The sequence below is a fragment of the Amblyraja radiata genome, chromosome 22 (assembly GCF_010909765.2).
Source record: "Amblyraja radiata isolate CabotCenter1 chromosome 22, sAmbRad1.1.pri, whole genome shotgun sequence".
In the NCBI taxonomy this organism is placed as follows: domain Eukaryota; kingdom Metazoa; phylum Chordata; class Chondrichthyes; order Rajiformes; family Rajidae; genus Amblyraja; species Amblyraja radiata.
In genome coordinates, this window is record NC_045977.1 from 25,962,880 (window position 1) to 25,976,299 (window position 13,420).

The following is a 13,420-nucleotide window of genomic DNA, read 5'->3' on the forward strand; positions in this document are numbered from 1 at the left end:
TTGCAGCTCCAGTGAATTTGCAGATAAAAAAAAGTGCAAGGGAAGCAACAAGTTAGGTTGGAAGATTGTGAATATATTAAGCATATGAGACGAGAATGGTTTGAGTAATGGATTAGGCTGCGCCACGACGGTATGGAGTTTCTTCTGGTCTTGGACAGAACAATTGCCATACCTAGCTGAGCTGCAACCTGCTAGGGTACTTTCTATGATGCATCTGTAAAACTGGTATGTGTCATTGGGGACGTGCCGAATTTGGCTGTAGCGTCAGTGTGGTTGGACCATGTTGGATTGTTGGTGATATTTACACATAGCAACTTGAAGCTCTTGACACTTCAGCACAATTGATGGATCTGTAGTATTCCATCCCACTTCCTGAAATCCATAAACAGCGTCTTCATTTTGTGACATTGGGAGAGATTATTCGTGTCATCATCCTACTAAGCACTCTGTCTATGTCAAACCATGTGAGTCATTTAAACAGTTTAAAACATTTTCTTTATTCAGACATTTAAAAACTTACAAAGGTGATGTAATTTTTAAAAAATTGTTAATATAAAAATACTTATGGAAATACACATGTACTATAAAATGAATAGAAATTGCTGTAAAATAAAGAGTAAAATATACATTCCCTATTCTCCAATCTGGGAGTCTACAAGTTCAGCATTAAGTCTAACCTGGTAAGAGATCATGGAGGTAATTTTCCCTCCATGATCTTTGGGAACGTGTGAAGACCTATTGAATCTAGCAGTGCCTGAGTATGAACCTTTTCAGCTTGGTTGTATCAATTATCATGTCATCAGTAAATCTAGTTCTGTGTGGCCAAGCTCTCCTGGTAACTGGGTATTCTTCCAACGGTTTATATTTGAAAGTCATTCAAGGAAGAAAATGAAGAATTCAGTTTTTTTAATCCATGCTTTTGATGTGTTTAGGCTCGTGATGGCATGAAATGCATCTTGGATTCCTACGACAATGAGTTGGTTACCAATTATGCACCACAGCTGAACCGGCGGGTTCGTGAATCTGAAAACATGACTCGGGATCTGCAGGTTCATATTTCTGACCTGGAGGTAAGCAGCTTCTGGGTCGACATAACCATTGGAGTTTTTGAGATTCCCGATTGTGGGAATTTTGAGAAGTTTTGAATTTTCTTTTGGTCAATCTTCATGTAAATCTAGTCATGGAGCCGCATAATATGGAAACAGACCCTTCATCTCATTTCCCCCTCCTTCCCCTTCCCTTCCCAACTCTCCCACAGCACAGTCTCCGCTTCTTCCTTTCATCTTCCCGCCCCCCCCCCCCCCCCCACCCCCACATCAGTCTGAAGAAGTGTCCCGACCCAAAACGTCACCCATTCCTTCGCTCCATAGATGCTGCCTCACCCGTTGAGTTTCTCCAGCATTTTTGTCTACCTTCATCTCACTGAGTCAGTGCTGACCGTTAAGCATCTATTCATGATAAACGTACAGTAATCGCCTACAAATCCCATCAACTATCCGCAGATTCTACCACTCACATAAATATCAGGGCTAATTTAATCTACCAACCCGTGAATTTTTGAGATGTGAGTGGAAACTAGAGTAACAGTCACAGTCACAGGAAGAGTATTCAAACTCCACACAGACAGCACCAGAGGTCAGGATGAATCTGGATCATTATCACTGTCCCATCCTTAATGCTTCATAAATATAGGTTGTAGAATGTACATGGTATAATCATTAGAAGATCGCTCTAAATCATTAGAAGGTCGCTCTAAGAATGAATGTATTTTGGTATAACCTGCAAAACTCCATTGAAACAAATTGATGGAAAAAAGTTATAAATTTGGAGAGGGCGAGTGGTATAATCGCAGAGAAACTACAATTTAAAATTGTAATTGAAAATACATGGGATGTGAAGCTATCTTGGCTTTGTTCATGTGTTTATATTGATATTGCCCAGGGTTCGATCGTGTGACCTTCATTCACGGTGCTGCTTTGCTCGGATCCTAGCATCTCTTCCAACGAGTAGAGTGTCTTACCAGAGCATGATGGAATACTGACCTCTCTAGCTGCTACAGTAATCATTGTAAAACACACACAATTATTCAAGGGTGCTTGCACAATCTCTGTGATCACCTCTCCCTTTTTTTATTGACTTCAGGAATTGTGTGAGAATTATACTAGTTAATGTTAACTCCTGGCCACTGACTCCATCTGAGGGACCTTGACAAAAACCTTATGTAATCAGAATATTAAAACATGAGATTAACTCAGAGTAACTTGTATGCCAATAATAATGCAGGTTATTTCTTTAATTACACCAGCCAATTGCTCATTAGGGGAAAATTCAATAGAATGCTGCTGTTAAGTGTTGCACAAAATTTGCTTTGTTTGGAAATTATGGCTTAACAACCAGAGCATTGGATCTGCTAAACTATTCGTCATTTTAACTGGGCATTCTGTCAGAGCAAAAGTACGTTTTAGATCTTTCTGTTTGCAGTGGTCTCTGCAATTATGTTTATGCATGAGATACATTCAGCATAAAACATCAAATTATGAAGTGAGAAGGTACTTTTTGCACAGAATACAAAATCAGTTAATTATTTTCTTAAAGGTACAGCCAAGTGAGAAAAATTATCATGAACTTTGCATATTTTGAAGTAGAACTTGGAATGTTTTATATGTTGCAGAACAGATCCCAATTACTTGGCACAGATGCCTAATTAACGTCCCATAGTGAGCTCCATTTCCCTCATCAAATATTGGACAAGCTTGGATCAAAACATTTTTCAATTAACAATGTTGTGTTGTGGATCCACCACCTCGTCACTCCACCTCCTCACTAAAATAGAATAGCTGTGCTGGATGACTTTGTCATCCCATTTGTGTCTGTGCCATGAGACTATCTGCCAGTTAAGGCAATTATGTAAATTTATGCCAAATATTAGCCTTCAATTTTCTGCTCTCAATTTTAGAATGTGCTCCTTGCTTCATGAATTTTTCCCTCATTTTAAACCATTCCTTCTTAAAATCACCCAGATATTCATTCAGATCACAATTTACTTCTTTATATCTTAATCTGTGAAATTAAAATTAGTACTGTGCTTTAGTTTCAAGAAATGAAATGTTGCCTTTTCATTCTGTTTCCCCACCCAATGTTATGTCACTAAACTTTGTATAAAGGAAAAAATATTACATTGTTTCAGTCACATCTGCATAATTCTTACCATGTAATTTTGTGCAAAAAGTGGCAAAAAGATATACCCCATTTGGATTTTATTTGGAGCCTTCTATGTTTATGCTGGTCATACAGTTGATTTTGAGATTAAATGATCACTGGGTTAAATTATCACTTTTATTTCCATGCATTTCTTCTGACTGCAAATTGTGCCCAACAAGGGTTTAGACATGAATCTACAAGAATTGTGGGAGACCAGGTAGTGAACTGAGAGTTTAATTCAATCTGAAAGGATGGGGTGGAATGGGTTTTTGTTTATATGGATAACCGGTTTATATGGAACTTTGTAACAATCTAAACAGGAGGAACAATGTTGGCACAGCATTTTCCACTAAAGTAAACCCTCATTATAACAGACCATAGGGGGGGAATGGTGTTCGTTATTGCCGATTATCGGTGGCAGCAGCCTGCAGAAAGCGCTATCCTCAGGAGCTATAGTATGAGCCACGCCAACAGCTGCTTCAACTGCACTGTGTGGTGGGTGAAGAAGGACTTGCTGGTGGTGCACCTTGTGAACCGGGGTGGTGTCGGAAGCCGGGGCCAGGGAGGTGGAGCGAGCCGGGGTGACATCGATAGATCTGTCTGCTGTAACCAAAATCCGTTATAAAGGGGTCGGTTAAAACGATGGTTCACTATATTAAATTATTGTAAAATGCAAATATTGTGGTATTTAGCTGGACTTTATTGGGAATGTATTGGAAATGCATTCTAGCAAGCGAGGTAGATGCATAATCCTTGGCCTTTGTATCCTATCCAATCATCATATACATTATTATACCCCAATGGTATACTCCTGTTGAGGAATTCCAACTTGTTCTGGCAGTTTCCAGCTGTTCTCTAATTCTTGACCTTTGAGCTGTTTCCTGGTGATAAATACAAAAGCTCAAAGATGTGGTCAAGTAACGACAGTGGTCACAAATATTGACATCTAACCAACGCATTTAAAGAGGATGCACTGATTTGAAACAAGTGGTCACTTGGTTAAAAACTTGGGTTTGATTCATACTTTTGCAGAATTGGATTTCTATAGGATGGGAGCTTCACGTTTTCTTTTTTAACATCTAACGCCTACAAAAACTTGCGGCAACTAAATACAGCTGTTCCTTGCTGCATTTAATTGCTGCCAATTTTTGTGGGCATTAGATGTTAAAAAGGAAAACGTGAACCTCCCCTCCGAAAGAAAACCGATTCAGCAAAAGTATGAATCAGATCATTTTTTTCGGGCAGTAAAGATCTGCACTATTTCAGAAGGGAAAAACACAGCAGGCATATTGGTAAGCCTGTACCTCCAAGCTCTGCTCCAAATTTTACAATACACTCACTTGGAAATATATCATGCTCTTCATTCCTTAATTTCTGAGTCAAGTTACAGGAAATCGCTCATGAATGACACGGTGGGAGCACCTCTGTCACATGCACTGCAGTGGTTCAAGAGAGTAACTCAGTGCCATGTTCATATTTATTTCTTACATCTTTCATTTGTCATCGCCACAAAACTCAGGAGATCAGGAGTCAAGCATTTGGGGCCATATTTTCAAAATAATTATTCGCACGACACGGGAAAACAACAGTGGCCTGATGGCAGGTAGACAAAAATGCTGGAGAAACTCAGTGGGTGAGGCAGCATCTATGGAGCGAAGGAAATAGGCGACGTTTCGGGTCGAGACCCTTCCTCAGACTGATGTCGGGGTGGGAGGGGGGGGGGGCAGGAAGAAGAAAGGAAGAGGCGGAGACAGTGGGCTGTGGGAGAGCTGGGAAGGGGAGGGGAAAGAGGGAGAAAGCAGGGACTACCTGAAATTGGAGAAGTCAATTTTCATACCGATGGCAGCTCTCTTTCTGCTTTTTCTCTTAGTTGTGATTGGTAGCACGAACAAAGTTCACGATAGGTTGAAACAGAATCATAGCTGAAAACATTTATTTCACTATCTTGTGCTTCTCTGTCTTTGTATTTTGCATTCTGTATAGTGCATCAGATACAATTGACCTGAAATGTTAAATGAAACTTCCTTCTCCATGGCATGCTGAGTGCTTCTGGGTTTCATTTGAGTCTGTTATGGGCCTGTCCCACTTAGGCGTTTTTTGGGGTGACTACAGGCGACTGCCACAACATTTTCAACTTGTTGAAAATTTTTTGGCGACAGTGGCGACAATTTTTGCTGTCGTAGGTTGACGTAGGTGTTGTCTCGGGTGTCACAGGCAGGTGTCGTAGGCGAATTCCATTAAAATCAGTCCCTGGTAGTCGCCTAAGTGGGACAGGTCCATTACAATTTTTACTGATACCTAGCTGGTGAAACTCTTAATTGTGTCTGATGAGTAGAGTTCTCCAGATGACTGGAATTTGAGTTTATGACCTCTATTATCAAGAAAGGTCTATTAGTGTTATGCTTTATCAACTTCAAAATTCTGTATATACAGTGCATTTGAAGTTAGAAATTGTTTCTACAGCTGGAAGCTGAACATATGGCATTTAATATGCCAACCTTGTCATACTTCCAATTAACTGATCTAAGTGCACATTGGCTCCGTTAAGACATAAATCACGTCAGCTCAAATATAGTGCAATTTTCATATTAACCTTCTCACCAGCCAATATGCATTGCAGGTGATCGAATCCCTGTACAAGCAGGCTTTGATGATTATTAATGTAGATACTGAAATATGTGGCCTTCATCATAAAATCCAGCACTATTTTAGCAAACAATTTTATACCTACTTACCAGTTAACTTTGTTTAATCATTTCTTTTCTGCGCTACTCATCTGAAGGCTGGTGCTAACTTGCCCACCTGATTTCCTGGCTTAAATAGCAGTTTCAGAAGAAATAAAGTAAGAGTATTGGATATTGTAAAGGCTATTCTATTGGACAAAGTTCTGGTTATAATGCTTGTAGTGTGAAAAATTGCTCAGATGTGTGTTATCTGCAAAGAACATTTTTTGTTCTTTCTGAGCGGTCATGTTGGGAGAGAAGCTATGTTGAGGAAAAGTGCAACACTGAGGCTGGCTCATGACGCTTCGTTGAGGTAGTTGAGAAAAGGATAACAACAGGTTAAGTTACAATCTGTTTGCCTGGGTAATTCTTCCTATGTTTTCGGAGTCATAGTGAAGGCAGATGGGATGGTGGAATGCTTCTCCTGCCTGTCATTTCCAGTGCCCTGAGGTCTATACCTGCAGTACGTGTATTCGGCTGCAACTCCTTCAGCACCGTGTTAAGGAGCTGCAGCTGGGTGACCTCAGTAGGCAGAAAATGCAGGAATCCCCAGGAGCCATTCACCTCGACAACAGGTATAGTTTAGCTTTGCTTATTAGTGTCAGGTGTAACGAGGTACAGTGAAAAATATTTTGTTGTGTGCAATCCAGTCAAAGAAAAGACTACAGCTGCTCCTCGACCTACGATGGGGATACATTCCGATAAACCCATCGAAAATCGAAAATACCGTAAGTTGAAAACGCATTTAATACAATTTGATCACGTGACCGGAAGTGAGCTGCGACTCGTCGCCATTGCCGAGTGTTTGCACCACAAGTCGAAATATCGTAAGTCAAAGCATCGTAATTCGGGGAGCATCTGTATACATGATTGCAATCAGGCCGTTCACAGTGTACAGATAAAGGATACAAAATTTAATGCAAGATAATGGCTGATAAAGTCCAATTAAAGATAGTTCAAGGTCTCCAATGAGGTAGATGGGAGGTCATGACCGCACTCTAGCTGGTGACAGGCTTCAGTTGCCTGATACCAGCTGGGAAGAAACTGTCCCTGAATCTCGAGATTTGCATTTCCGAACCTTTGTAACTCTTGCCTAACAGGAGAGGGGGAAGAGCGAGTGACCGGGGTAAGACCGGTCCAAGGCTGGTGGCCTTGCCAAGGCAGCGTGAAGTGTAGATAGAGTCAACGGAAAGAAGGTTGGTATGCCTGCTAATCTGGGCTACATCCACAACTCTCTGCAATTTCTTGCGGTCTTGGATGGAGCAGACCCTATACCAGACAGTGGTGCATCCCAATAAAATGCTTTCTATGGCGCATCTGTAGACGTTGGCGAGGGTTGTTGGGAACATGCCACGCTTCCTAAGTCTTCTCAGGAAGTAGAGGCGTTTGTGTGTTTTCTTGGCTACAGCTTTAATGTGGCTGGTCCCGGACAAATTGCTGGTGATATTTATTCCTAAGAACTTGAAGATATCGACCATCTCTACTTTGGCTCCATCAATACATTCTGGGGTGTGTGTATTGCTTCGCTTCCTGAAGTCAGTCACATTCTCCTTTATCTTGCTGACATCTAGGGAGGTCGTTGAGGGGAATGGCTCTTGGGGATTCCTGCACTTTCTGCCTAATCCCTTTCCTGGTGGTCACCCATCTACTTCCTGCTTGTACCTTAGGAATGACCACCTCACTGTGACTCTTATCTATGTCATTCCGGTTAGAAAAAATGTAGAATTTCACTGTCTGGGGAATTTTAGCCTGGTTTCACTGGACAGGGATTGGTTATGGATTGTTGGATTTCATGGTCCACAGAATTATATCTGTTGCAGAGGGATGCGCAGAGACCCAGTTCCGTGAGCTTGATAACCAGCTTGGAGGTTTCCTTATGGTGTTGAGAATTATTATGGAGGATATTTACTCACTTATCTTTACAAATTGTAATCTGTGGATCAAGAAGTAGAGGATTCAATTGCAGAGGAGGTGCAGAATCCAAGTTCTAGGAGTTTGGGAATGAGTTTGGTTAGAATTGTGGTGTTGAGGGCAGAGGTATGTCAATAAATAGGAGTCTGACTTGGGTGTCCTTGCTATCCAGATGCTCCAGCGATGAGTGCAGGGCCAGAGAAGGCATTAGCCATGGACGTGTTGCAGCAGACGGCAGATTGTATTGGGTATTTTCTGTCTGGAGGTTGGAGTTATTGTGAGACAGTGCTAGTCTCTTGAAGCACTTGATAATGGTGGATGTCAGAGCCACTGGATGGTATTCATTCAGGCACACTTCCTTATTTTTCTTTAGCCCCAGCATGAAAGTGGTCTTTTTAAAGCGGGTACGAACCAAAGGTTGGCAAAGGGAGAGGCTAAATATGTCTGCAAATACTGTCAGCCGGCCCACGCATGTTCTGAGGACATGTCTGGTGACTCCATCTGCCCAGTTGCTTTCTGTGATTTCACTCTCAGAAGGCCAATTTGACGTCTGTAACAATGACTATGACTACAGGTGCACCCGAGGCTGTTTCAGATGCGTGATGTCATTTCACTGACTTTCTGTTCAATATGAGTCCTGATTGTATTTAGCTTGTTGGGGAGGTTGAGTTCTTACCAGCAATACTGTGTGACTTTGCTTTGAATTCTGTTATAGAAAGCAGGCCTTGCCTCAATTGACAGGCATCTGTGTGCTTATACTGTAGCTTGGTCCAGAAATATCTGTTGGATTCCCTGATGACTCTACATGGCAATTGTGCAATGATTTATCTGGAGTTGGTGCTCTTATGCAGTGCATTATAAAGAGTTTGTTGAAAATGTTCAGTGAAATTTCCTAAATAATTTATGGTACCTCAATTACCATGATAGGCCCAAAGAGGTGAGTATCTTTCTTCCAGCAAAACATAGACTTCAAAGAGATTTGATAGAGATTTTAAATGGAGGGAAAAGTGATAAAAGAGTCAGTTACATTCACAAAGCTCTAGGTTAGGATGTCAGTAAAAGCTTTATTTTACAATAATTTGTGAACCTCGACAGTTTCTCAGAGTGGGATATGTCTGAATTAATTCCAACAGGTGTTGAATAAGTTCTTGAAAATGGCTTGGAACTGGGAGCATATCTTTCAGATATTCTTGTCTCTTGAAATGTACAGTGCCCTCCATAATGTTTGGGACAAAGACCCATCATTTATTTATTTGCCTCTGTACTTCACAATTTGAGATTTGTGATAGAAAAAATGCACTTCGTCAGATTTTAATAAAGGCCATTTCACCATGTAGAAATTACAGCTTTTGTTTTTTTTTTTCCTTTTTCCTTCTTTCTTTTCTAGGGTCTATTTCTTAATTCTTTTCTCTAACTAATGGATTTTTTTTAAAAAAATTGATCACTCTTACCTGAACACAACTTTCTTTCTCTCACTTTCTCTGCTTTCTTTATTGCTATCTTTCCTTAAAGCTTAAAAAATGAAGGGGTACAATAAATGTAATAAGATATATCTGGCTTGTACTACTGTAATTTACTGTACTTCTAATAAATAAAAATATATTTAAAAAAAGAAAAGAAATTACAGCTGTGTTTATACATAGTCCCCCCATTTCAGGGCACCATAATGTTTGGGACACAGCAATGTCATGTAAATGAAACTAATCATGTTTAGTATTTTGTTGCATATCCTTTGCCTGCAATGAATGCTTGATGTCTGCGATTCATGGACATCACCAGTTGCTGGGTGTCTTCTCTGGTGATGCTCTGCCATCTGGTATTGCAGCCATCTTTTGCTTATGCTTGCTTTGGGGGCTAGTCCCCTTCAGTTTTCTCTTCAGCATATAAAAGGCATGCTCAATTGGGTTCAGATCAGGTGATTGACTTGGCCACACAAGAATTTACCATTTTCTAGCTTTGAAAAACTCCTTTGTTGCTTTAGCAGTATGTTTGGGATTATTGTCTTGCTGCAGAATGAACTGCCGGCCAATGAGTTTTGAGGCATTTGTTTGAACCTGAGCAGATAGGATGTGTCTATACACTTCAGAATTCATTATGCTACTCTCATCAGCAGTTGTATCATCAATGAAGATAAGTGAGCTAGTACCTTGAGCCGCCATTCATGCCCAGGCCATAACACCCCCACTACCGTGTTTCACAGATGAGGTGGTATGCTTTGGATCTTGGGCCGTTCCTACTCTCCTCCAAACTTTGCTCTTGCCGTCACTCTGATATAAGTTCATCTTAGATCTTTTTCCAGAACTGTGGTTGCTTTTTTAAGTACTTCTTGGCAAACTGTAACTCGGCCATCCTATTTTTGCGGCTAACCAGTGGTTTGCATCTTGTAGCGTAGCCTCTGTATTTCTGTTCATGACGTCTTCAGCGGACAGTGGTCATTGACAAATCCACACTGGGCTCCTGAAGTGTTTCTGATCTGTCGGACAGGTGTTTGGGGATTTTTCTTTATTATAGAGAGAATTCTTCTGTCATCAGCTGTGGAGGACTTCCTTGGCCTGCCAGTCCCTTTGCAATTAGTAAGCTCATCAGTGCCCTCTTTCTTCTTAATGATATTCTAAACAGTTGATTTTGGTAAGCCTAAGGTTTGGCTGATGTCTCTAACAGTTTTATTATTGTTTTTCAGTCTCATAATGGCTTATTTGATTTTCATTGGCACAACTTTGGTCCTCATGTTGATTAACAGCAATAAAAGTTTCCAAAGGGATGGAAAGACTGGAGGAAATACTAGGTGCTGAGAGCTCTCTTATACCTGCATTAAGGAGGCATTAAAACACCCCTGAGCAATTACAAACACCTGTGAAGCCATGTGTCCCAAGCATTATGGTGCCCTGAAATTGGGGGACTATGTATTCAAGATTCAAGATTCAAGAGAGTTTATTGTCATGTGTCCCAGATAGGACAATGAAATTCTTATGCACAACAGAATATAGTAGGCATGAATACAGAACAGATCAGCGTGTCCATATACCATTATATAAAACAGCACAGCTGTAATTTCTACATGGTGAAACCAAAATGTATAAAAATACCCTTTAATAAAATCTGACAATGTGCACTTTAACCACGTGATTTTGTCTATTACAAATCTCAAATTGTGGAGTACAGAGGCAAATAAATAAATGATGAGTCTTAGTCCCGAACATTATGGAGGGCACTGTATTTGCCTTTTAGGTTATTTATTATTGGTAGTACATTTCCAGTCTCCATCTTTCACAGAAACCCTTTTGATAATGGTTGCAGGCAAGGGCAGGAATGGGTGGAGGGAAGGAGGGGGAGGTAAAGTGTGGGTGGGAAGAGTATGGATGATAGTGTGGAGAGGTCACACCCTGACAGTTTGGATGTCATCATGGTGATTTAAAGATATGTTGTTACAACACAAGCAGTTTAAAAAGATTTGCTGTGTTCAAATTGCTGTCTTTACTTACCTTCAAATTGTTGGTATAAATAAACATTAAAATATTCCGTTAATGGGTTCTGTGATAAGTGTATATGGGACAGATTTATTTATCTATCAATAAAAAGCTATTGGGATTCCTTATGATGTGGGAGCAAGTGAATGATATAGTGCTGATTTGGCTTCAGGAGCATCCCTGAATTCTGACTGGCAGAACAAGTTCATATCTTGTGGTGAACTAATTATTTGTGAAATGGTTTGTTTAAGTTGACTGCCATGTTTAATTGCATTTTAAGATCAGGCTCTTAAACATTCTGATGAAATGCCTGAGGTGCACAATGTGCCGAGGTTGCAGAAGAATCCCTTCCTTAATTACACAGTGTTTAACTAATTTCCGTACTCTGAGAATTACATATTTATTTGCTGGGTGTCTTGAGCTTTAGTTACTGCTTTAGGATAACATCCATCAGTGTAGTGAATGAGATAGATATGAATTCTAGTGTGAAGTGCTCTAATTAGTTCCAAAAAACACAGATGCTAGAAATCTGAAACAAAAACAACATATTGGAAGTAGTCAGGCAACGTTAGTAGGGAAAGAAATTGAGTTGCCATTTTGGGTCAAGGACAGAATGACAAACAGAAATGCTATCATGAGCTGACTTTGAGAAGTATTAACTGAGTTTCATATGAATCAATTGATGTTTAATTAAATTTTCAAATGTAACATCACATGCTAAGTAGAGCTACGAGGAAATGCAAGAATGCTTGCATTGTGAATAAAATCTGTGACAACTCTTTTTTATGTTCTCATTTGGTTATCTTCAGCTTTTTCTTTACCGACTAACCCAGCAGGTAATGTAATGTGCAAGTAAAGTAATTTCCCATTTAATTATGTGTCTTGTTTTTATCTGCAGCATTGAGATTATTACGCTTTTTATAGTTTCCAGTTTACACTTGATCAATTTACTGATATTTACAATTTATCCAACTGCAGAGAGAATTATATCATTAGTTTTGAGAAAGATTTAATTAAGATATTAACATATGTATCATGCTAATGTACAAGATCAATTTTTGGAAAGTTAATTTTATTAGGCTTCTGCTTTTTTAATGGATATATGAACTAAATGTATAAATATTCTATAGGAGAGAAGAATAATAATACACCCGGTTCTTGGAACCTGGAGTATACTGAAGGATCTACTCACACCCGTTTAAATCTAAGAGATTGAAAAGACTTTTGCAAGTGAAGTGTTCTTTCACATGTGTTATATTCAGAATGGCTTAAAAAAAATAAATAGTTTCCAACATTGTTGTAGTGTTGGAGGTAAAGTACCAAGGTATATTCTAAAGTTGTGAAGAAAGCTTCATAAGTGCTAGCCTGTTTTTCTTTTGCAGTGGTCCTTCATTCCTTGGGCTTGTAAACAACAAGTCCATTGGGCATTCCACTATGTCATCGGCGGCGCATTGCTATAATGCATCTCCTGGCAAGGAAACATTAATTGTTCAGCATACTCAGATGAATTACAGTAAACCTTATTTCAAACACCAAGCATTGATGTCAGTCCTGATATACTTCACAAAGTGCAAGGTGAAATGACTCCCAACTTTTAGTTTGTTAACATGATTCTGGATAAATCATGAAATATTCTCTTAGATGTGGTTTTCGGAGCTCTTTGACAGTCATCTAGTGATTTATCAGACACAGAGTGCTGGAGTAAATCAGAGAGTCAGGCAGCATCTCTTGACTCGTGTCCGAAGAATGGCCCCAACCCGAAATGTCACCTACCCATGTCTCTGGAGATGCTGCTTATCCGGCCGAGTTACTCCAGCAGTTTGTGTCTTTTTTTGTAAACCAGCATTTGCAATTCCTTGTGTCTAGATGTATTAAACACAATGGACTTTCAGCAATTCTGTCACTGAGAGGGAAATCTGGCAATCCAATCCTAATGCCTTTTCCCTCAGATTTCTTCAATTGTGTAAAAATTATTTTGAAATTTATTTTTGAAACTGCTTCTCCCAGCACCTAATATAAAAAACAAAAATATTTAGCATTTTGCAATTTGCAACTAAATGCAGCTTTCTTTCTGCAGCGCATGATGGCATAGGGAGGTGCTTCAAGTGGGACTTTTTA

General features: G+C 39.8%; 1 protein-coding gene across 2 annotated transcripts in view; it reads left to right on the plus strand.

Moving 5' to 3' along the window:
- Window positions 1-13,420, plus strand: part of mad1l1 (mitotic arrest deficient 1 like 1) — a 649,913-nt gene that overhangs the window by 168,938 nt on the left and 467,555 nt on the right. For both annotated transcript variants that reach the window (XM_033040804.1, XM_033040805.1), the window contains exon 12: window positions 933-1,070. In XM_033040804.1, the coding sequence (XP_032896695.1) occupies window positions 933-1,070 (138 nt within the window). The remainder of the gene's footprint in view (window positions 1-932; window positions 1,071-13,420) is intronic.